Genomic DNA, 24793 nt, shown 5'->3' with positions numbered 1-24793 from the left:
TAAATCTTGTGACAGTGCAGTGGTTTTCTCTTGAAATCTATAAGGAATCCCCAGTTGATGCAATGTTTTGAATTGTTTCTCATGCTGACACCCTATGAGGTTTTGTTCATCCAGGTCCTAGAAGTAGGGAGAGGGAGAAACAGAGGAGTGGGGGAGGAGCTGATGATCTTGTTCCTCAAGGATAATATACCATTTTTTTTTACCTCTTATCCTCACTAGGGTCATGGGGGTTGCTGGAGTCTATCCCGGCTGGCATCGGATGAGAGGCGTCTCTAGCCTATCACAGGGCTAACACAGAGACAAACAACCATTCACACTCACACTCACACCTAGGGTCAATTTAGAGTCACCAATCAGCCTAACGAGCATGTCTTTGGAGGTGGGTGGAAGCCGGAGTACCCGGAGAGAACCCACGCAGACACAGGGAGAACATGCAAACTCCACCCAGAAAGACCTGAGCTGGACTTGAAAATGGACCTTCTCGCTGGGAGTCTTTCTGAGTCATTCAGTCAGTTTTATGACTTATATCAGTTTGGACCAAGACAACAGAACCAGTCATAAATATAGGCAGACAGAACTCTTAATTTGTGACAACAGAAACAGACCGTGATTATCTGACAAACAGAACAATGTTTCTGGCAGAGACAACTTTCTATTCTTTGTTATGTGCAACTGAGCGCCTGGGACCAAGTTTTTTCCCTCTTGGATCAATAAAGTCTGTTCTAAACTGAGCTGCAGCTGAGTCCTGCAGAGGGCGCTGTTTCTCAGTGGAACTGAAACCTACTGCAGACCTGCGTCAGCTGAGCTGTAAGTTCTGGATCATTTCCATCTTCAGCCAGAAGGTGGCGCTGTGGAAGCAGCAGCACCCAAATGCTGTTGAATGAGGAGGTCAAAGGTCAGTAATGATCCCAGAGCTGAAGCACAGATGGTTTTAAAGTGAACTCTGCAGAGAGGAAGACATGAACACATCAACCATGAAGGTCAAGAGTCAGAGTGAGAGCAGATGAAGGATCAGAGAGCTGTGGGATGAATAAAGGCACATCTTATCTTAGCAGCCCAGCTCAGATATTTAAGTCTGTTCAGGAGGAGACGAGATTTAGAATCACGTCTTATCATTCAACAGATTAAACTGTCTCTGATTTACAGCAGGTCAGTAAACATCAGAGAATGAAGCATTTAGCAACAGTGATAAAGACAGAGAGGAGATCCTGCAGTGTTTACCTCATTGTACTTGTATCTTTTTATTCTATTTTATTATTTATCTATTATTTATCTTTTAAACCTCTTGATATTCTTGTTGCTCTCTTTTATGCTGTTGTAAATTGCAATTTCCCCATAAATTAAGGTTATTAATCTTAGGTTTCTGTCTGTAGGACAAGAGCAATGCAATATGTAATTTTATTGCATTTAAAGACAACAGACAGAAGGAGACTCTGTCCTCCCTCTCTCTGGTCATCTGAGCTGCTTCACAGTCTTGAAGCTGAGCTGACACGAAAATCAACTTCCTCATCTTATTCTCATCAAACTAAGTCACTGATCCTACTCTTCTTTTCTACATCCAACTGAAACTGAAAGAAACTAAAACATGAATCCAGTTTCACCTGAAAGACTCTTATTGTTGTTATTGAGGATTAAACAACATTAGAGCAACATGTTGATAGAAATCAGTCCCTAAGAGATAAAAACAACTTTAAAGCAACAGAGCTCAATATAAAGAACCTGAGAGAAAGACAGCATGTTAACTAAGGCACACAGGGTTGACTGTTAGTCAATAAAACTAACAATAAAAGCAATAACATGTAATACACAACATAGAAAATATAGACAAAAAAATAAAAATAAAAACGCAAAACCAAGAGCAGCACTAAGGCCATGTTGGAAAGAAAAAAAAAACATTGAAAAGAAAGAACCCAACTCTTCTAGTAAAGGCTGAAGGAAAAGAAGATTATCAATTCATTCATACATGCAGCACATCAACATAACACAGACAATAGATCATTCTCTCTGTTTCTATTAGTTTAGATTAATCACCAGTAATCTACATCCATTGTGTCTTTGTTGTGATGATGATGATGAAGCTCTGCTCCTTTACTGAGTGGTTCGTCTGTGGATTCAGATCAGAAAACCACCACCAACAACAGCAAAAACAACAGCAGCAGCAACTATCAGACCAACAATCAGACCAGCAGATCCATCATTGTCTCCTCCCTCCATGTCTCCTCCGTCCTCCTTGTGTCCAGATGTGTGACCTGCAGACAGAAGCAGATGTGAGGTGTGAGGGAGCTGATGAGTGAAGAACAAACTGCTGTCAGACATTATCTACGTCACTCTGATCACATGACTCAGACCAGCTGTTTTCTAGAAAGTCTCATCAACAACATCTTTGTAAAAGTCAAACATCTGATCTGAGATCTTTCTCTGTCACATCAACAACCAGGAAGCAGCTTCACCTCTGATCAGAGACAAACACACAAACTCAACAACACTCACTCACCTGGTGAAAATACATCCAGTCTGATGATGCTGAAGGGGTCAGAGTCCAAGATGGCTCTCTTCCAGCGGTTTGTTTTAGTTTCAACATAACACGTGTATGTTCCACTGTCATCAGTCGTCACATTGTTCAGAATCAGAGACACGTCTCCATCTTTCATGGTTCTGTCCTGTAGATCCACTCGGTTCTTATAAGAAGGATGTTGGTTCTCTGGATCTAACTGATCATCACGATATAAAAGAACATATTCTTCTTCCTTCAGGCTAGTTCTTTTCCATTCTACACCGATGACAGGATCATTGTTCAGAGCTTTACATGGTAGAGAGACAGTCTGTCTGGCTACAGCTTTGATGGTTGTGGGTTCTGAAAGAAACAACACAGAGCAGAATGATGGCTATGATGTAGTTTGTGAAGCACTCCCTCTGAATTGACTTTTTAATAAAATGCTTCAGTTCAATAGAGAAGGTTTCAGGATGTTTGCTGAGAGGAGGATGAACAAATGAACAAGTGTTCACAATAAGTGAATAGAACCAAAATAAATTATGTGCTGGAAGAATCAAGTAAATCAATAAGTTAATGGAACAAGATACAGCAAAGAATCATGTGATACAACACATGTAGCTGTGGTCTCCTTCAATCTCTATCACCAGACTGCCTTCCTCAGAGGAACTGAAGCAGAAGATCCTGCATTACCCCGGGTCGTTGTGGGACTTTTCGGCAGTGAAAAGGGTTGTCGCGGCATTTCTCCCCAGGTCAAACGACCCTTGAAACAGTGTGAAAGCAGGCACGGAGCTTCTCGAGTGGGAGATCCAACCCGCGAAGGCGACATTAAAATAGCTCTCACCGTTAGTCTCTGATCTCAGTGATAAATGTGAACAGGAAGCTGTTGCAGACGTTTTGCTGACACACAGGTGGTCTATGATTCGTCGCTTCATGAGAAACCTCAAACTAACCAGAATGTCGTTTCTCTTCAGTTCTGACACCTCTGCTGTGCAGCATAACAAATCAAGGTTAGTCAACTTATTCTCACAGTGAAACTCACTGACTGTAGAAATCTGCTTCAGAACAGCACAGAGTCTAACAAAGTGAGAAGTGAGAGCATATACAGTGGTGGGGAAAAAAAGTTTTGGACACCCCATGCATTTATGAAATAAAGAATCACTCTTAATGTAATTTGTGTAATTTCTTTTAGTTCGGTCACACACAAAATACTAAACAAATCCTAAAACAGCCCCGAGAACACAAGAACTGGACAGTCAGGAACTGGAAGAGGATTCTGTAGTCAGATGTAATGTAATGTAATGTGAGGCTACACAGATGGCCAGGCCAAGCCAGGGGCGTTGCTAGGCCTTCAGCTTGACATGGGCACAAGCCCCCACTCACACCTAGACCCAGAACCTAAGATTTAAGGGTCCCTTAAATCCCTGCACAAGTATATACCTCATCATTTATTTATACATTTTGTTGCATTTTGATTTTCAGTCTTCTTTAGAGTGTTTTGGTATTTTGACAGATTTTCTAATGACTTCTAGTTAGGGCACCAAACTTGCAGCAAGCTTGAGAGGTTCAGTGATGAGTGTTGTACATAATTCTTCCCTCCTCCTCCCAGCTCGTCTGACTGTGAGTCCCAGCTTCTCTCAGGTCTTTAAACTAGACTTTGTGTCTCTGAGCTGTGAGGAGGACGACAGCTCTGCTGGATGGACTCTGAGGAGAAACACCACCACAGAACAGAGGACTCAGTGTGGAGCTGGGTGGGGAAAACCAGCTGGTTCTTCCTGTAACATCAGCTACACCCTCATCAAGGACAGTGGAGTTTACTGGTGTGAGTCCAGAGAGGGAGCAACCAGTAACAGCATCAACCTCACTGTCTCTGGTAAGCTCAGACTGTGGAGTTAGTATTGATGAAGCTGTGTGGAAATGGATGAAATGCTGTAGTTTGTCTCTGTGTTGAGGTGGACCAGTGATCCTGCAGAGTCCTGTCCTCCCTGTGATGGAGGGAGATGACGTCACTCTGCTCTGTAAAACAAAGACCACTCCCTCCATCCTCTCAGCTACTTTCTATAAAGATGGCTCCTTGACCAGGACTGAGTCTACAGGTCACATGACCATCCACCATGTTACCAGGTCTGATGAAGGCCTCTACAGATGTAACATCAGCAGCCATGGAGAGTCTCCATCCAGCTGGATCACTGTCACAGGTGAGGAGCTTCACTTTGATTTCACCTCTATTTCATCCACATGTTCATCTGACCAGGTGAGATTCTTTCTGCATGTAAACCTGCAGTCCTCACCCAGCCGACTTGTGGGCCCCCTCCACCATCCTCCCTCCACCTTGTCCTCAGACTGGTCTACCACCTGGTGGTGTTCTGTCCATACTTCATCTCCACTCTCCTCATGGTGTCTTTATGTCGACACAGACCAACAGGTAACACTCTGAATCAGTCATTTGTTCAGTTGATTATTTATCATACTTGTTTCCTCCTTTAAAAATGTTTGACTACCTCATTTATCAGGACGTGACCTCCTCATCTCCATGGCAACACCACCACCCCACCTGGATGGAGCAGAGTGAGCTGCAGAGTAAATGAAGAACTGTGTGTGGCTTTGTTGTAGCTGACAGCTAACATGTACTCAATAAATAAATAAATAAACTAAATAATAAAATGGTGTTTTATCACACATAATTGATATTCCTAATTAATCATATCGGTAACAACAGTTTAGATTTAAAAAAAAAACGCGCCTGTCTTAGACGTCTCTGTGACCTACACAAAAGTGACCTAGTCTGACGTTAAAAAATTTTGAACGGGATATTGACATCAAAATCGGGTCATAGTTAGACGTCCAAATATCAAACCTAGTTTACTCTTTGTGTTGACATCCAGAATTGGTCGTGGACCGACGGACGCGATATAGATAGATAGACATGATCTGCACGTCCACCAGACGTCTGATGTTGTCATGGTTCTATGTCTGTCTCTTATTTTGTGATCATGTTTTGGAGTTTCATGTTTTATTTCATCAAGTTTCTTAGTTGCCAGTCTGTCTTGTCTCCTTGTGGTTCGTCATGTCTGTCTGTGTCATGTTGTGTTTCCTGTTTTATTTTGTCAAGTTCTGGATTTCCTCTCTATGTTCCTTGATTATTCATTGATCTCGGCTGGTGTCATTATCCTGGTCTGTTTCACCTGTGTCTTGTCAGCGCTGCGCCCTCTTGTGTATTTATAGCCCTGCCTTCTCTTTGTTGCTTGTCTTGTTGTTAATGTTGCTTCTGATGTTCCCACGTCCATGTTCCTTGTCTCCAAGCCATGTCAATGATTCCTTCTTTGATTTGCTTTTTGGATTTGGAAAACCCATCAAATGATGTGTTAAAGTTAGTTTTAACTCTAAATATGGATTTCTGTTACTATAACTCAAGTTTTTGTGGATTTATTTTTCTATTTCCAAACCTGAGCTTTTATTTTGAAAGTCAGTGGGTGTGATGAGTGTTGTTCCACTTCTCCTCAGTTTGCACCGTCCTCACTGGGAGAGTTATGTTGTTCTGCTCTGGGTTCAATAAAAAAAAGTCATATCTCTTGAGTTTAAATGCAACATTAACGGAAGAATGTTGATGTACAAATGTTCCGAGATGTGTTTATGGAGGTGTTAGTGGAGTGGTTGTGTTTTTAGAGTCATTCTGAGCGACACAAGGAGAGTTTGTTTAGCTGCGACCCTCCCCCTGCATGTGTGTGTGTGGGTCCTCCATGTCGTAGCCTATATGCTCAATGTATTTCATTTTATTTTTGTGTGTGTGTTAGGAGTTATGTGGAGAGGAGATGACCATTGCACACGCGTTGTGTCTCGTGTCACTGTCATACAGGAATAAAGGCGAATGTGAGAACCAGCCCGTGTCCCCTGTCATTGAACACACAGAACTACACACTAACAGCGTAGTCGGGACCCTGCAGACCCGTCCCAGCGACGCATAGACACCACAGCCCAGTTTGTGTTTCTCAGAGGACTGTTCATCCATACACACATTTAAACCAGTTTAAAACAGGTCCATCATGTTGTGCAGTCTGCTGCACTAAAATTTACAAGATGAATTTTTGTCTTGATGAGAGGTCAGTAAACGTCACAGAAGGATCATTTAGCAACCGTGAAGAATCAGAATCAGAATCAGAATTAATTTATTTATTGTTCCCGAGGGGAAATGACTTTTCGTTACAGCAGCTCCTTCTTAAAGTGAACCCGTGTTCAGAACAAAGAGCAATGCAGACAGAGAAGCTCAAACTGAACTCCACTGACCTGATCTCAGGCCAGGATCCAAACCAGACTGAAGTGAAGCAACAGGTGGATACTTTTACTTTGAAGGAGTCCATCCATATGTGGTTAGAGCTCAGAGATGATCAAACAATGATCTAGATCAAAGATGGTGGCTGTTGGTCTCTGTCACTGTCAAACTTCACTTCGTGTTTTGAAGAAGATTCTGTGTGATTGGTTGATTTCTTTCACTAGTTTTCAAACTATCGTCTTTTTTTTGTCCCCCACTTTTCTGATCTTTACACCGGTAGAAATAAGTGAAGTTGTGCAGGATGAAAGTCACAGGCTGCAGTGTGACACTTTGACCTGAGGGAGGTGCTGTTGTATCTCTGTTACATAGACTCCACTATTGGAATTAGAATTAAAATTAGAATCATAATCAGAATCAGAATGACTTTATTGATTCCAGGGGTGAATTACTTTTCATTACAGCAGCTCCAACCCAAAGTACCAGTGTTAAGAACAAAGAAGAATGAATCAGAATAAGTAAGAGAATGTAAAAAAAAAATATATAGGAAATATATTTATAACAATATGTACGAAGTATAAGTGGAAAATATATGCAAGTGTATGAAAATCATGAAGTTCTTCAGTGCTGTGCACAGACGTTTTGGGGGCAGGTGCTCAGTTTATGCAGCAGGTAGAACTGACGGCTGCATTATTATAGCAGTGAGAGATTTTAAAAATAAATGGACATTACAGGCACATGTTGAATGTAACAACATATTTATTCATGTCAATATGTTAATAAAATGACTGGTACAGTTTCACACTATAGCACTGATCAGTCAGTCACTGTTGTTTTATTTCTTTGGAGTGAACGCACACGGAGAGGTTTTTGGCAAATTACAAGCTACAATGATAGATCAGTGCACTCTTTTCCTCCCGTCAGTACAAAAGAAGTGTACAAAGTGTCATTTTGAAGTGAGAAGTGAAGAGTGAGCGTTACCCCGCTTTAAAGCAGCATCCTCCTTGGTGCCATGTCTTTAAAGAGTCTGATGACCAAATAATATAATTAGCTAAAACAGCTTAATGCCTAATCTAATACAGCCAAACCAGTAGTTAAAATAAAATGTGGACAGCTGTTCAGATGTTTCAGTAAACTCAGAGGAACAGTTCAGCTTTAAATGCCCTAAACAGTGAACATGACTCCTCACTTTCATCTTCATCTCCACCTCCCTCCTTGCTGCTGGTGGATGCTTTCATCCTGCCTGCTGTAGCTCCCTTTCCTTTTCCTTTCTTATCCTCTCCTTTCTAGGCATTGTGCTGCATTTGGTAAATAAAAAGAGACCAAAAATATGAATAAGACTGCTTGGTTACATTTCAACAGGGCTACTTTTTCTGCAGGTAATTGGGAATCGCTTGTGCAAGTGTTAATTATGTACCCTAATGTAAACCTACACAGTATACACAATATACACTAGATATTCATCTTAAATAAGTATACTGATAGATTGACATGCTGTAGGATACCAATCATCACATCATATCTATCACTGATTTTGGGTAGGTAGCTTGTTAAGCAGAGGAGCAGTTTGCTAATTTATGCCCAGCTGTGAGACACGCTGCTTCACAACAGACACAAATACATGCAAGATACAGTTTGGCAACTGAGGCTTAGGGGCAAACAACACACTCGAATCGATTCATTTACATGTTACCTGGCTGGTGGGAGGGGAGGTGGTGTGTTTGGGCTGCAGCTGTGCACTGTCTGCTGCTGCAACTCGCCTCTGTTTGTGTCCGCTCTGCGCGTTCACGTTGACATGCGGGTGGGGGGTGGAGGGAATATTAGTTGGGGCATTATTATCACTTATAGATGATCATGTCAGCATGGGCCACGAAAAAACAAAAAGAACTTTCAAAAGGGCACTTGCTTGGTCAAGAGGGCAAAGGGCAGGTGCTTTAGCACCACCTAGTGTCCACCTGTGCACGCCACTGCAATAATTTCACACCTATGATTTGATTTTCTCCAGTTCAAGATAACCCTGAGATTATAAATACAGCGTCCTGAGGAAATAAAGCTTAAAGCCTCTTTCAGCTGCTCGACACGACGAACCCTGATGACGACATGTGTTTATATCTATGTCTTTCTGTTGCTCGTGCTCAGCCAACGCGGAAGTGGGAGTGACGGCGGTGGAGCGATAAAACCATGGAGGGATGGGCGGTAGTCAGACCATAAAGAAATATGTCACTACAGAGAGTCTCAGTGTGTGACTGAGTTGTGTTATTGTTCCAATAAAACAGCAAGTACACACCTCACCTGTCAATCATTGTCTACATATTAAAGTTCACCACCACGTAGAGAGCTTCCAAATGAATGAAGAGAACGTAAAGTTTATATTTCTCATTTCTACATTAATGATAAAACTACAACTGTATGAAGGAGGAAACATGTTCCAGGTTTCTGTCACATGACGTCTCTAACCAGGATGAAGCAGAAATAAAACATGAACGAACAGGACCGACCAGTCTTCAGAGGAGAGTGCGCATGCGTCTGTTCTGCTGCAGCTTTTCTACTAAATCACGTGACTTCAGGTGAACTGAGGACATTCACTCTTCTATGACACATGTGTGGTCTGCATACAGTCCAGTCCAAAGTCATATCAAGTCAAATAACATCAAACTTTATATGTATAGCACATTTCAAACTAATAAACTGCAACACAAAGTGCTTCTCACATAATACAAATACACACCCACAGAACTCTCCACCTTCCTGCACAAAACCTAAATGGAACCTTTACAACAAAAGAGAGTGAGAGCAGGTGAAGGATCAGAGAGCAGCCCAGCTCAAATATATCAGTCTGTTGAGGAGGATTATTATTGAACTTATTTTCACATGTTTGAATTAATCATTTCAATGCATCAATCTATCTCTGATTTACAGCAGGTCAGTAAATATCACAGAAAGAAATTTGTGATTTGAACTCAGAGATGATCAAACAATGATCTAAATCAGGTATCACCAAATGGTGGACCCAGACCTGGGCACGGACCAAGTGACGGTTCTGCCCGGACCTGTTAAAATTCTAACATTAACCCTTTAAGACCTGAACATCCATCTGCGCACACAAAGAAGCTTGCGTATTTGAATTATCGTAACTCAAGATGGACAAAATTCAAAGTGTGGTTGAACACTGGGAAGTTGTGCTCCAGGTTGAGGAGCGAGCATGATCACGAAGTTCTACCCTTGAGCTGTCACGAAGGTCTTCAAAACAAAAGCACAACTTCAGCCGCAGTTTGAATATTGTCAATAGCGCAAACATCTGAGTTACGGTAATTCAAAAAGGTGTGCTTTGACGAACCGCCCGTACAGGCTTTAAATGTTTAATAAAAAGATAAATCATTCATGCATGCACCGCTGATCCTAATACGTCAGGAGCGTCATCAATGACCAAGCCATCAAACCAATTTATCAAATGGTTAAACAATGTAAGAAACTTAAGACCCTCAGACATATATGAAACAAATGCAAGTAACAATACAAGCATTAAAGTGCAGTATATACAATGTATATATACAAGTTATACTATGACAACAATCAATTAGTGGAAGTGATGGTAACCAGGATGTAATGGATCACAGATGATGTTACAGCTGGACAAAGTCAATGAATCTCAGTCAGAGAGACAGTGAACATGTTTCTTTAGTCTGAATGTAGGAGGAGCTTTGTTGGACTGATTCCAGATCAGATTAGAGCTGATTCAACTGGTTCAACAGCTTCTACATTCAGCTCACAAAACTACACATTATTATCAATAAAGACACAACTAAGACATTTAGGAAGAGCTGAACTGAAGCTGATCATCACTGATATCTGACTCTGTCAATATCAGCTTTAAATACACAGCTTCATTTAGAGCAACATTAGACTGCTCCTTTAATTACAGCCTGTCTGAACTTTACATATATCGTATTAGATTTTTACAAAAACTACAAAAAACAAAGAATAAAAACTTGAATTCAAGAGAGTAAAACATTCACCACTTATCAGGACTCTGTGTCACTGATGTTTGTTCAAACCGAGATGTTTTAAGGATTCTGGATTAAAATTAAAGTGACTGAAAGATTCTTTGAGCAGATTGTTTCTCTAATGGACATTGAGATAGTGGACTCTTACAGGTACCTGGGTGTTCACCTATACAAGAACCTGGACTGGACTGACAACACTCAGGCACTATACAGGAAGGGCCAAAGCAGACTCCATCCTTTGAGGAGACTGAGGTCCTTCAGAGTGCAGGGCGCCCTCCTGAGGACCTTCTAGACTCTGTGGTCGCGTCTGCCATCTTTGATGGCGTGGTCTGCTGGAGCAGCAGCATCACGGCAGCAGAGGGAAACAAGAACAAGCTGGTGAAGAAAGCCGGCTCAGTCCTGGGCTGCAGTCTGGAGCCTGTGGAGGTGGTGGGGGACAGGAGGATGTTGGTGTAGCTGTCGTCAGTCATGGACAACACCTCCCACCCCCTGCATGAGACTGTCAGAGCCCTGGAAACCTCCATCAGCACCAGGCTTCTCCACCCACGGAGGGAGTGGAACCACTGGTCCTTCCTCCCTCTGCTGTCAGACTCTACAACCAGGTCTGCTCCCAGTAGACCCACAACTACATATGTTAAATTATGTGCAGTATGTCCTACATATACTTGTGTAATACTCCTCCCAATCTTAACTACATGTACATATATCGTTTATATTTCGTTTATATATCTGCCGTTCTTTTTTGCACTGTCTGCATCTCCCTGTCACTGGAGATATGTGAACATATACGTACATTTACATTTACCCACTTCTTTACATAAACACTGCCTTGCTTGTTGTAATATAACTTTCTTATATATTTTTTGATATTTTTTATATTCTATTCTTTTTTTTGTCCACCCATATGTGCACTGTGTGCACTGCTTGTGAAGTTGATGTTGAATGTCTGCTGCTGTTAACAACCACAATTTCCCCACTGTTGGATGAATAAAGGCATCTCTTATCTTATAAACAACACGCCTATGTGTAGTTATAGGCTAAAGTTACGATACGTTGTTAATTTGGATGTTATTTTTTTTTATTTTAAATAGATATTGTTTTTGTGGACGTGATTTTTTACAAACAGTCATAAAACCCTGACAAAGTTAAACATTAAATCACAGTGTGTACAGGTTTGGAAATGATAAACATTGGACAGAGATGACAAATTTAAAATAAGAAGAATCCGATTTCACTGACACAATTAAATTATATTACATTAAATTGTTAACGTGGTAGCTGCCATTAAGAGGGATGGTGTGGTGTCCACATTGCTTTGTTATGGAGTCCGTTAACATGGCTTTTTAGAACATTTTGGTAGTGATGGGCAGATGAAGTTTCATGAAGCACTGAAGCCTTTCATCCAGTTGGTTCACTCCAGCGAAGCTTCTTGAAGCTTCATTTGCTTTAGTAGGACATCTAGTGGACGCAAAAATATCAGCTGGCATGAGTTTGAAGTGTGTGGCATTTTACAGAAAGCCTGTTGATTGAAGTGATGGCAGTATACTGTGTGTATATGTATATATATGTATATATATATATATGTATGTATGTATGTATGTATGTATGTGTGTGTATATATATATATGTATGTATGTATGTATGTATGTATGTATGTATGTATGTGTGTGTATATATATATATATATGTATGTATGTATGTGTATATATATACTGTCAGTATGGAAAATGATTATTTGGAAATGATGAAAATGTAAACAATCATTTACAGTGAGGTGAGGGTGGTTGGGGTATGGACAATGATTGTGCTTTTGTAACGTTGAACACATCATTGGTTTTATTTTATAACAACAGTTTCTTCACTGTGGCAGGTCTTAGGCGAACCACTTCCTGAATCAGTCACGTGGTATCAGCCGGGCAGCGAGGTTTCGGACGTCATCATTTTCAGCTCCTCCCCTAAATGAAGCAAGCCTCGATACGCGCATCGAGGAAACGCCCCCTCCCCTACTCGGCACGCGCTTCGAAGCCTCGATACGGAACGTTACATCACTACATTTTGGTGATAGGTAACAGTCTTTTACAGGTACATAATTTATATGCGCACTTTTACGTAGTTAGTTAACGGAGTTTAGCTTTCTCACGTGAGGATTATTTGGACAAACTAAGCAGCGTGGTGTTTATTTCTACGCTATATAAAACAATAACTTCCAAATTAACAACGTACTGTGGTAATATAAATTTCATTTTATGTGTGAATGTAGTGACCGCAATGACTAGAAAAGTGATATGGATACAGTCTATTTACCATCTAGTGCAGCAGGTAGTAACTAGTGTTATTAGGGTGAAAGTAAATTTAAACTGACAGTGTTTTTCATATGTCTACAGCTACATCTGTCAGTTTTGTCAAGTGGCCACAAGCCCAAAGCAACAAAATGTCAAGAGGAAGGATGCCAACTTCTCCAGTCTTCTGTTTTGATGTGTTTTATGTTATCCTGTTAAAATGTTGAATTGTTCAAGAGAAATCTTTTTTTTCCTTGTTTAAAAATTGTTGACAAGATATTGTCTATTTTAAAGTGTTTAAAATTCGTAGTTCAAGAGAAATTCTGTTTTACAAAGTTCAAATTGTTCTAGTGAAATTATTTTGTGTTTTCATAAAATACAAATATGGAAAAATAAATGAACCCTTGGAGTGAAATACTGTTTGAATTTTTATTAAGTGTCAATAAAAATAAATGATAAAATGTCCTATTTTTTAACAACTTTATTTTAAGTAAGTCACTTAGATTTAGTCATTTAGACTCAACTGTTCTTGTTGAAAACGAACGTGCTTGCTGCACAACCCAACATTACCCAAATCAGTAAACTCGATCCTAGCTGATATCTGACTATGGTAAGTACGTAAATCAAACGTAAACTTATTAGGTTTTAATTAACGTTCTTTAACTTGCTTAGCTTAGTAATGGTAGCTCTGTGCTACCTGTTGTATAACCTGACTAGATTTTGACACATTCTAGAAAAAATAACTAGCTAGCGGATGTTGCTATGTTAACCCAGATATTAACCCGGATGTTGACAAGCGTGGGTAGGCGAAGAAGGGGGCGTTCCTATCTGCCAGAACGGGAACCTCTCTAACGACAGGAACGTGTGTGTATGAAGGGATGGGGTGATGTTCATGTGTGCCCATGTGTATGATGTGGCTCTTCACGGTAACACAGTAAAAAATGTGGCTCTTGGTCTCGGCCTGGTTGGCCACCCCTGCTGTAGCACATTTTGACATAGTCTCAGTTCAGTTTGTATTGTTCACTCACAGTTTTAAAGTTATTTAGTGCGAAGTTGTACGGAGCATCCACATTAAGTCGCCATCTTGGTCGGTTTGCTCGATAGCGCCCCCACGTTTCAGGATATTTAATAAGAATGTAACATACTACAGTGGCTTTCCAATTATACTCACACATGTGATTGGAAACATGTATCAGAAATAATCACATGGAACAAAAGGGGATCAACAAAAATATGGCTACCTATCTCATCTCTCTCAAGTGCAGTTTACAGGCACTTATTACAGACATAATGTTGTGTCAAATTATTCTGAAATAGGAGACCCTTGTAAAACTTAGTCCTTGAAAGATGTTCAATTCAGCCTGGAGATAACTTCTCTTTGGAGTCTCAAAAAATCATCAGGAGTCTAAGTCCAGAGCATCAGAGTGATCTTTACTGCCGGTAAAAAAGAAGAGCAGCATCACAGGACAAAAAATTGTCACCACAACCCCGCTCTAAGGTGCGAGGGCTACTGTCCTCATCTTTTATACCTTTGGGACGTCACAAGTCACACCCTACATGTCCATCCCCTACATGGGCCACGCCCTCACCAGCCCCTTATTTTAACCAGTCATACCCTTAGAAATTCTCTTTGTCACTGTTTATGAGCCACATGGCTCTGGAGCATCGTGACCTGCTCCAAATACCTTTTCTATTTTTTTCCTCAGGTTCAAACACCTGCAGTTACATCAGTAGTTTTGTAATTTCCCCAGGCTCCCAGGTTCACAAAGTTACTCCCGTTCATTTTACACCTTTATCCTCCAGTCCACTATTTAGCTCATTATTTTTTAAAAAAAACTTTACCAAGTGTGATAAGCACAACTATCTTCTACATACACATGTGCTCTTGTGAGGAACACAGTAGATATACTTTTGGTTCCAGTGCTCTCCCTCTGTGTTCTAGTAGCATATGCCTGGTGAAGGCATCATATCAAACATCATGTTGTAATCAAACCAATGACATTATGATTGGACATATCATTGTAATTCAATCATAACCTTATAATGAAACATGATTAAAATCATTGTCATTCTGCTTGCATCTATTTTCCATTTATCTTCTTCTTAGCACATCACAGGCTTTAAAATTACACTACAATAAATGGAAAGAAAGAATCAAGAAGTGAGCAATAGAAAGTTGGAAAGTCTGGTAAAAAGAGTTGGAAGCTGGACTTGACGTCATCCACACGAGATGTCGCATACCGTGTTTGCGCTGGCGTCAGCTTTATGATGTTTTCCACTCTTGCTCTACTTTCTCTGTCCTGGCAGGATGGATACCAGAGCAAGTGTCCACTCTTGGCTGGAATGTCTCCTCAGGTGCCTGTTCTTCAGGTGCCTCTCCCTCCCATCTGTTGACTGGTCAGTCTCTCCACTTCCGAGACATCCTCCTCTATCTCTGGCTCACTTTCAGTGCCTTCTTCATCATGTCCAAAAACCTGGACCAGAAGCTCTTCGACAGAGAACCGCTTGGTCAGTCGCCTACTCATTGTGGTCAGAGTAACAGGAGTGCAAGGCAAACATCAAGCTATATATGTGGGGCCTGTGTGAAGATGATGCATTGATCAGTCTGGAAGGTGTGGTTCACGTGGGGCATAAGCACAAAAGCGTGGGAAAGAGATGGGTTCACATAACAGACACCTGTCTAGTCTGTGTGGAGACATGATACAGTGTTTCATCAGGAAGTAGGTTCACGTGGGCGGATCGGCACATAAGCGCGGGAAAGAGACCCGCAAAAGACATTGTTCAGTCTGAAATGTGCGAGTGAGTGAGTTGGGGTGGTGTGTATGGGGATGTTTTCTGTCTGATGGATGAATATAGTCTGGATACCCATTCATATGACGGTCACTTTTGACTGGGAACACCACAGATGTAACAAGGTTGATTAAAACACTCAAAATTCAATGAAAGAGATGATCATCACTTTTATATGATCAAGTGCATAGTGTGGAGGATATCATAAGATTAGATTAAGATTAGAGATTAGAGTCTTTATTGTCGTTGCACGGTAGCATGTGACAATATACACTGCACAACGAAACTGAGGTACAGCTCCCCTCAGTGCAAAAGATAAATACTCAATAAATAACTAGACAAGTCAAGTACAACAAACTAACTAAAAACACTATATACAAATTAGAATGTAAACAGGCCTGTATGATATTGCACTTGTTTGGGGAAAGGGAAAAAACTTATTGCACAGTCATTATTTCCATGAAAGTGAAACGCTGTGGCTGAAATGACACGGTTGTGTCGGCTGTTTTCGTGGCCTTGTTGTAGAAACTGTCCCTCAGTCTGTTTGTCCTTGTTTTCAGCGTCCTGAAACGTCTTCCAGAGGACAGGAGCTGGACCGCCCGGTGTCCTGGGTGTGAAATGTGTGTCAGGATGCTGCAGGCCTTCCTCAGGCAGCGGGTGCTGTAGAGGTCCTGTAGGGAGGGGAGAGGGTGTTAATGACCCTCTGTAGTGTCTTTCTATGAGCCATGTGTCAGCAGACTCTCAATGAGCAGCGGTAGAAGACAGTCAGCAGCTTCTTTAGGTTGATCCTCCTGAGGATCCTCAGAAAGTGGCTTTCTTCACATCCGCTGAGGTGTTGTGGCTCCATCTGAGGTCTGCGTCCATGTGCAAACCCAGGAACTTGAAGCTCCCCGTTAATGCAGAGTCAGCTTAAGGGGAAACAGGTTCAGTAACAGGTGGGACATCAGCAGGGGTCTAGTAGCGATGGTGTCCAAGGCAGAGCTGTTGGAACACTAAGCATACTGCAAGGGGTCCAATGTGTCCAGTATGCTGCTCTGGATGTTGGTCAAAATAATTTTCTCAAAGCACTTTATGATGATGTGAGGGACTGCTATTGGCCTGATGCCAAGACAGTGTGAGGAGATTCCTCATGCAGGATCAATGCCTGGTCCAAGAGAAGTGGACCTGAAACTGAGCATTGAGGAACCCCACATGTGATATTTGCAGGTGTGGAGGAGATGTCTGGTTTGTAGGTCTAAAGAAGGGCCCAAGTGCAGGACAAAATAGTGAAGAGGCAGGGGATCGGGATTTTCAATCTCACAATGTATATAAATAGTCACAATTCCTTAAAATGTCGTACGTTTTTGAGTTTTGCGTACGTCGTCAATTTACAACGAGATTGAGGTTTCAGGTAAGAGTAGTATAACATTGATTTACATAGGCACATAAACATTTACACATTATACATATATTGACCTACTGTACATACCTACATACATACATACTAAGCACACATACAGAGAAACAAGTATTTCATACAACCATTGTCACCACAGTCCCTAGTTGCAAAAGCATTTGACTTATGTTATTTTGTATTTAGTTTTTTTGTATTTCTATCCGTAGCGGGGTTCTTCCTGGCAAAAATACGGCGTCGACAAGAAGCTATGATTTAGGGTTTTTTATTTCACCAATACAGTGAGAAAAAAATATTTACAAAATAACAAACAACTATGTACAAAAATGAATTACAAAATGAGTGGCTGTTTGGACTGCTGACATAGATGAACATTCTTTCCCCAAGCACAACTTGCAACACCACCTCTCTAACCTCCTTAACATGGACAAAATGACTGCCTTATAAATGATAAGCTCCTCCCAATGGGCCTGACACAAAAATAGTAATTAACTACAACAGAAAAGTTTCCTACCCATAGAAACAACAAAAAGGACATTTAACCACAAACACAGATTCAGCAATATTCAAGATATATTTTCACCTAATATAGGTTTTCGTGAATATTGAGAAATACCCTTTTGTTAACACAAACAATATTGGGTTGCACCCGGTGACCTTTTTCCCGCCAAGTGCCCTTTAAAACAGCAGGAAGCAGATGTTTGGCCTGTTTGGCCGACTGCACCCGACAGGGGAGCGGGGAGGACGACTCGGCGTCTGCGGTAAGTGTGTAAAATGTATGAACAGGTAGTGATGGGCAGATGAAGCTTCATGAAGCACTGAAGCCTTTCATCCAGTTGGTTCACTCCAGCGAAGCTTCTTGAAGCTTCATTTGCTCTAGTAGGACATCTACTGGACGCAAAAATATCAGCTGGCATGAGTTTGAAGTGTGTGGCATTTTACAGAAAGCCTGTGAATAAAACTGTCAGCAAAATAAAGAAGTATGCAAAACATGCATATTGTAGTGATGGCAGTATACTGTGTGTATTTTGATATATATATATATATATACTTTCAGTATGGAAAATGATTATTTGGAAATGATGAAAATGTAAACGATCATTTACAGTGAGGTGAGGGTGGTTGGGGTATGGACAATGATTGTGCTTTTGTAACGTTGAACACATCATTGGTTTTTATTTTAAAACAACACTTTCTCCACTGTGGCAGGTCTTAGGCCGGGGGTCGGCAACCCGCGGCCGCCCTAGTGGCTCCCTGAAGCTTTTTCAAAAATGTTTGAAAATGGAAAAAGATGGGGGAGAGAAATATATTTTTTGTTTTAAATGGTTTCTGTAGGAAAACAAACATGACACAAACATTTTTAACGTTTTTCAATGCTGTATAAATGTGTAGAATAAATATTAAATTTCAACATTTCTGTCAACGAAGATTTACGTCACAGCCTGCGACACACGTTTCTATCAGTAAGGCGGGATGCCAGGCAGGTGACTGTTGTAAACAAACCGGCGGCTGTGTGATAGGCCATGGATCCCAAAGGGAAAAAGAGAAAAATAACCGAGGAGAACAGAGGATTCAACGTTTCTTGGACCGAATCATTTGCATTCATTGCTAATGCGGGAGGATTGCCTGAATGTTTGCTCTGTAGCGTCCGAGCATAGCTGCATTGGTTGCGTGTCAAAAGAGAAGAGGATGCTGCTTCGTTTTACTCTTGCACTGACTTGCTTGGCATTTGCACAGACGTCAAACTTGAACTGTATTAATTTGATTTTATATACTTTACCTTTTCAAAAGGCTGATGTTTTATTTTTTAAAAATGTACGCTGCGTTTTATTGCACTCTTTTGCCCAGATAAGGGGCACGTTATGCACGTTCCGTTTTGTTGTTGTTTTTTCGAGTACTCAAAATAAAAACGACATCAACAATCTGATTTCTTTATTGCATTTCTTTAATTTCATCAAAGCAATGAAACATAATTCATTAATATTGTAATGAAGTTAAACTTGAGGCGGCATCGCACAACAGAGTAGTCACGTGGTGCGTCATTCTCTACAGGATGCACTGCAGGAAAAATAAACATTTAATCATGAAGGCTCATTATGTATTTGTAGTTAACCTAGTCATTTCGGTAGTAGGCTAATATAGCTACTATAGATACATACAGCATGTGTTGCCTTCAATATAAGGCTTCTATTAGGCTTTTATTTTTTTGCGGCTCCAGACATATTTGTTTTTTGTTTTTTGGTCCAATATGGCTCTTTCAACATTTTGGGTTGCCGACCCCTGTCTTAGGCGAACCACTTCCGGAATCCCTCACGTGGTATCAGCCGGGCAGCGAGGCTTCGGACGTCATCATTTTCAGCTCCTCCCCTAAATGAAGCAAGCCTCGATACCCTCCCTACTCTGCACGCGCTTCGAAGCCTCGATACGGAACCTTACATCACTAGACAATGACCAGGACGGGATGTGAATGAGTGTGTGCTACCCGCACTCAGTGACGGAGATGTTTCTTCACACCATCAATCACCCAAAAGTATATATCTAAAACATACAGTATTATAAGGCACAACCACACAAGCATATCAGTATTTTATTGAAAGAATATAAATAAAGCATTTCAAAATGCACATACTGTAGATCCTTTATTGTTTAACAGCACTGTGTCCTGTGAATGCCATGTATACTTTTATCCAGCAGATGTCTCTACATTTAATCGTATCAAATGCTTCGAAACACTGAACCACTTCAACACAATTGCTTCAGATTGATTCAGTGCTTGAGAAAGCTTCAGTTTCTCCATCACTATATTTAATGAATAATAAGAGGAAACAAAAGGCGCTGCAGAGAGCAGGTACATACAAAATACAAAGGAAATCCTAAACGCGCATGGATCATGTAGACAAAATCAGGCAAAAAGGACAAAAATCACAGGAATATGGGGACACGTGGAGGTAACACAACGACGCCACTGGGAACAAGGGAAAGGCAGGGCTATAAATACAGAGGCAGAGGGATGACGAGACACGAGTGAAACCAATCAGGGCAATCACAGGGGAGAAACCAATGAGCCATCAAGGACACATGAGACAAGAAACTGTGTTAGACAATGTGCTAGTCCTGCGATGGACTGGAGACCTGTCCAGGGTGGACCCTGCCTCTCACCCCATGACAGCTGAGATAGACTCCAGCGACCCCCATGACCCTAGTGAGGATAAGAGGTAGTAGGAGATCAGAGATGAGATGAAATGTAGGAGCAGAACTACGCTTTATTTATCCCCAGGGTTTAGGATTGGCTGTTGTTTATCAATGTGTGTATTGATGTGAGTTGAGATTTCAAGTTGAGAAAGGAGTTGGTCTATATAGACAGACAGACGTATAGATAGATGGCAACTAGCAACAGATATAAAATAAATAAACAAGTTCATAGAATCATAGAAATCCTACCATCAGTAATAAAACCAGGACTGAACCATGTTTCAGTGAATGAGGCTCTGAACTGATGAGTCTGACTCTACGTTGATGATAATCTAGAATAAAAGATGAAGAGCAGCAGACAATAACTAAGCTGATACATCAATGGAAAGAAAGAATGAAGAGGAGAGCAATAGAAAGTTGGAGAGTCCCGAGTTCCCCTGAAGTCACGTGATTTAGTCGAAACGCTGCAGCAGAACAGACGCATGCGCACTCTCCTCTGAAGGCTGGTCTGAAGTCACGTGATTTAGTAGAAAAGCTGCAGCAGAACAGACGCATGCGCACTCTCCTCTGAAGACTGGTCGGTCCTGTTCGTTCATGTTTTATTTCTGCTTCTCTCTTGTTAGAGACGTCATGTGACAGAAACCTGGAACATGTTTCCTCCTTCATACAGTTGTAGTTTTATCATTAATGTAGAAATGAGAAATATAACTTTAAATATAACGTTGTCTTCATTTATTTGGAAGCTCTCTACGTGGTGGTGAACTTTAACAGGTAGACAATGATTGACAGGTTGTAGATCATTATCAGTCACACACTGAGACTCTCTTTACTTTCGTTTTGTAGTGACATATTTCTTTATGGTTTGACTACCGCCCATAACCTCCATGGTTTTATCGCTCCACCTCTTCGCTCCACATCTTCCAGGTTGATTGAGATCGAGCGGCTGAAAGAGACGAGTCGTCGTCAGAGACTTTGAGCTTCATTTCAAACTAATATTTAATGTGATCTAATATTAAATGTGATCTAGTCAGGTTGATAGATTCAAGTCAGGAATCAGTGAGGGATCAACAGAAGACAACATGTCTACTGGGACATCTGCGTCACTCTGGTTGACTTTACTGAGCGTCGTCCTGTCTGTGTCTGGTGAGTTCAAACTAAACTGGATCTAGAATCAATGATCAACTGTTCAAGAGCAGTGATTCTCAACTGGTGGGTGGAGGGCATTCGCTGGGCCAAAAAAAATATATATCATCAGTGTGTCATTGGTTCACACTCCTTAACAGCATATACTCCTTAACCACCATAGAAGAAGAAGTCTGTTTACATCTGCTAACTTAGTGTCGAAACACAGGTAGGACACAGATGATATGATGTTATATTAAGGACAAAGGAAGACAAAGACCTCAGTGTGTTTTGTGCAGTGAAGTGTTGACACGTGAAAGTGAATCTTGAATTGTGAATTTTGTGTCTGTGGATAAAAACCATAGTAGTACGGTGTAGTACGATGTCTGTTGTCATAGATCCAGGAAGTGATGATTCTCAGCTAAAGCTACAGAGTTTTTAGTTTATATATATTTATATTTCTCAGTAGTTGCGCTTTTTTATTTCACATATTTTACATGAAAACACCAACTGAATCTGTTGAAATGTGTGTTGGTGAAATGTTGTGATTGTCATGTCAGACTAATGATTAATGCTGGAAGAAGACACTGAACAGTTTTAATTGAACATTGTTACGTATTCAATGAGTGGGTCCTCAGATAAAGCTCCATATTTGGAGTCTTTTGTAAACTACTTTTTTATTTCATGTTTGTGCATGAAAGTCCTGCTGAATTTGTTACTTTTTTTTTAAATTGTAGAGGGCCTGGTTTTTCACTACAAACTCTGCACACACTTACCCCAAACATACAAACAGTTAGCAGAAATCCCCTTGGATTCTTTGCAAAATGAAACACTCTCGTAAAAACTGTACACGACTGTATTTTGTTACCGTATGAAAACCCACATTGGCATGAACACACCTGGTGTCTGTTATACTGCTTAACCCTGAGTGTTGTGTCTATCAGTGATGTGTTAGTGAATCTCGTAGATGTGTTTAACTAATTGACTAATGGGTGGAAGTGACAACCTGATGTCCACCTGTGTCTAATGCTGTGTTTAATGTGTACACGTGTGATTAGTGTTTTGCAGATCACTGTGTGCATTGGTTTGCAAAAAGTGTGAAGCTGACCTTGTGCTTATAGTGGTGCTTTTCTGGTCTGATGTTTTGCTCCTTGAGTGTAAGGTTTGGATAATTGTGTATTCTGATTTTAGTGTTTATGCATCATACATCATGTTAGTGAAAAAAAGAGTTTTTGGTTTGAATTTAAATGTAGTTAGCTGAGCATAAAGGGAATAGTTCCCTCATTAGCATCGCCACCTGCTGGTTGTTTGACTTTATCATTATATTTGTTTTTTGTGTGTGTGTTTTTATCCTGTGATATTCTATTCTACTGTCTCAGATTAAATTGCACATTCTTTAAATTCAGTAAATCTGAGAAGTTGAACATTTTCTTAGATGTGGGTTGTGGCTTTGAGTCATTAAGGGGCGATGGTGGGTCCAGAAGCCAGACCAGTTGAGAACCACATGTTCTAGGAGACAGTTTAATTCAATTCAATTCAGTTTTATTTATATAGCGCCAATTACAATACAAATCGTCTCAAGACGCTTCACAAAAACCAGCCTGAAACCTCCAGAGCAGCCTGAGGGAAAAACTCCCTTTAAACAGGAAGAAACCTTGAGCAGAACCAGCTCATATGGAGGAACCATCTGCTGAAGACCAGCCGGGTAGAACCAGAGAAGATAGAGAGAGAAGAAGAACAGGAGAAACTAGATAAACTAACTTCTGTCATTGATACATACATCAAGCGGAAGGAAACATGTAGGGCAGGCATGTCAAACTCAGTTTGGCTCTGGGGCTGGATCAGCAAAAGAATGTCAACTCCAAATATTTAGCTTTGTTTTTCAGTACTATGCTTTATCATTCAGCCTACATTTGTAGCCTACCCTACATATTATAATCACGGATGACAAGGGATCTTTTCTAAGCACAACACATTTATTCAAAAACAATGGGGGAAAAAATATTTTCATGTTTGGCCGTGAATGTGTTAACAACTGGTTTATTTTAACAGTTGAGTGAATGCAGTTTTACACCTGAACCAACTCACCACACTAAACAAACTCAAGTGGGAGCTATAAAAAAAATATTTTCGCCTTAATTGTCATACTGCTTTGAAATAAATGAAAAAAGAAATACAAAATAAAATAAAATAAATAAAAAAGTTATAGCAGTGCATGGGCAATAGGATTAGACTACATCAGATCAAACTACTAGGCTGGGCCTACTGAAGCTGAGAATATACTGCACAATATTAATTGTCTTTAATATGACATACTTGTCTTTATGATGAGTGGCGCCGAATATTAAACTCTTTGAACACTGCAACTTGCTGATTACATACCAAGCACACTGGTTTTGCATTCACTTCTGTAAATAAATACTTCTCGGTCCATTTCTCCTGGAAAACTCTGCACTCCGTGTCCACTCTTCTTTTTTTTTTTGACAGTGCCATTTTGGGAGGGGTGTGTTGACCGATAACTTGTTTAGTAGTGGTGAATGGTGAAGCAAGACTGACGGTTTATTTTTACTTGGACACATCACGTTGCGAATGTTTATTTCCTGTGACTAACTCGTGTCAGTGCCGCATGCTTGACGTGAGCGCTTTTACACATTTACTGCCCTCTAGCGGCCGGAGGGAGCATTTGGTTTGTATTTATTTTAAAAAATCGCAACTTTTAATAGAAATTAGCTAGAGACTCGCTTCTTTTTTTGACATACTCAGAAATTTATGCCGGGCCGGATTAAATGACCCAACGGGCCGGGTCCGGCCCGCGGGCCGTATGTTTGACATGCCTGATGTAGGGTCTAGTAATATAACACATAGCTGATGATCTGTGACAGTTTGTGAGTATAACAGGAATCATGGGCAGGTTGGTGAATAGTTCATCTAGGTAGGAGTGGACACCTGGAGGAGGACATGAAGACTGGGACAGATGTAGTTTATGGAGCTCCACAGGTCTGATACACAGACTCCAGACCATGAAGACTGGGCTGGTTGATGAGGCCACGGCAGCAGATGTAGCTTAGAACTCCACAGGTCAGATATTCAGCCTCCAGACCAGAGACCCTCACAAGAAGATGGAGGGAGAGAGGGAGACACAGTGGTTAGTAAATTATAAGAGATAGAAAATAAAATAAGTTATTAGAGGACAGGAGCCAGAGAAGAAAGAGGAGAGGACATGTCCTCAGTGCATCGTCCCCCTGCAGCCTCGGC

General features: G+C 40.8%; 3 protein-coding genes and 1 long non-coding RNA gene across 7 annotated transcripts in view; all 4 read left to right on the top strand.

Annotated features, from left to right (window-relative positions):
- The window catches only part of LOC125009468 (high affinity immunoglobulin gamma Fc receptor I-like), a 160549-nt gene that overhangs the window by 97937 nt on the left and 37819 nt on the right, over positions 1-24793 (top strand). The window lies entirely within an intron of this gene.
- LOC125009786 (Fc receptor-like protein 5) lies at positions 4014-6360 on the top strand. Its single transcript, XM_047587984.1, has 3 exons — positions 4014-4364; positions 4444-4916; positions 5005-6360. Exons 1-3 carry the CDS (start codon positions 4064-4066, stop codon positions 5077-5079), a joined length of 849 nt encoding a protein of 282 aa, XP_047443940.1. The 5' UTR covers positions 4014-4063; the 3' UTR covers positions 5080-6360.
- Positions 12742-13456, top strand: LOC125010410. Its single transcript, XR_007113064.1, has 2 exons — positions 12742-12844; positions 13147-13456. It is a non-coding gene; the product is annotated as an uncharacterized LOC125010410 (long non-coding RNA).
- Positions 20889-24793, top strand: part of LOC125009576 (coxsackievirus and adenovirus receptor homolog) — a 51807-nt gene continuing 47902 nt past the window's right edge. For 3 of the 4 annotated variants that reach the window (XM_047587656.1, XM_047587664.1, XM_047587647.1), the window contains exon 1: positions 20889-21559. In XM_047587656.1, coding sequence (XP_047443612.1) covers positions 21496-21559 — 64 coding nt within the window. In that variant the 5' untranslated portion in view covers positions 20889-21495. The remainder of the gene's footprint in view (positions 21560-24793) is intronic. The other variant, XM_047587680.1, reaches the window with a different exon arrangement.

Source organism: Mugil cephalus, chromosome 1 (genome assembly GCF_022458985.1).
Source record: "Mugil cephalus isolate CIBA_MC_2020 chromosome 1, CIBA_Mcephalus_1.1, whole genome shotgun sequence".
Taxonomy (NCBI): domain Eukaryota; kingdom Metazoa; phylum Chordata; class Actinopteri; order Mugiliformes; family Mugilidae; genus Mugil; species Mugil cephalus.
This window is presented reverse-complemented; position numbering and strand designations above follow the sequence as displayed.

Bases quoted from the DNA above. Each gene is read 5' to 3' on its own strand.
- LOC125009786 (XM_047587984.1), top strand. From the start codon at position 4,064: ATGAGTGTTGTACATAATTCTTCCCTCCTCCTCCCAGCTCGTCTGACT. The intron at 4,365-4,443 runs GTAAGCTCAGAC...CTCTGTGTTGAG, and splicing joins CATCAACCTCACTGTCTCTG to GTGGACCAGTGATCCTGCAG. The intron at 4,917-5,004 runs GTAACACTCTGA...CTCATTTATCAG, and splicing joins ATGTCGACACAGACCAACAG to GACGTGACCTCCTCATCTCC.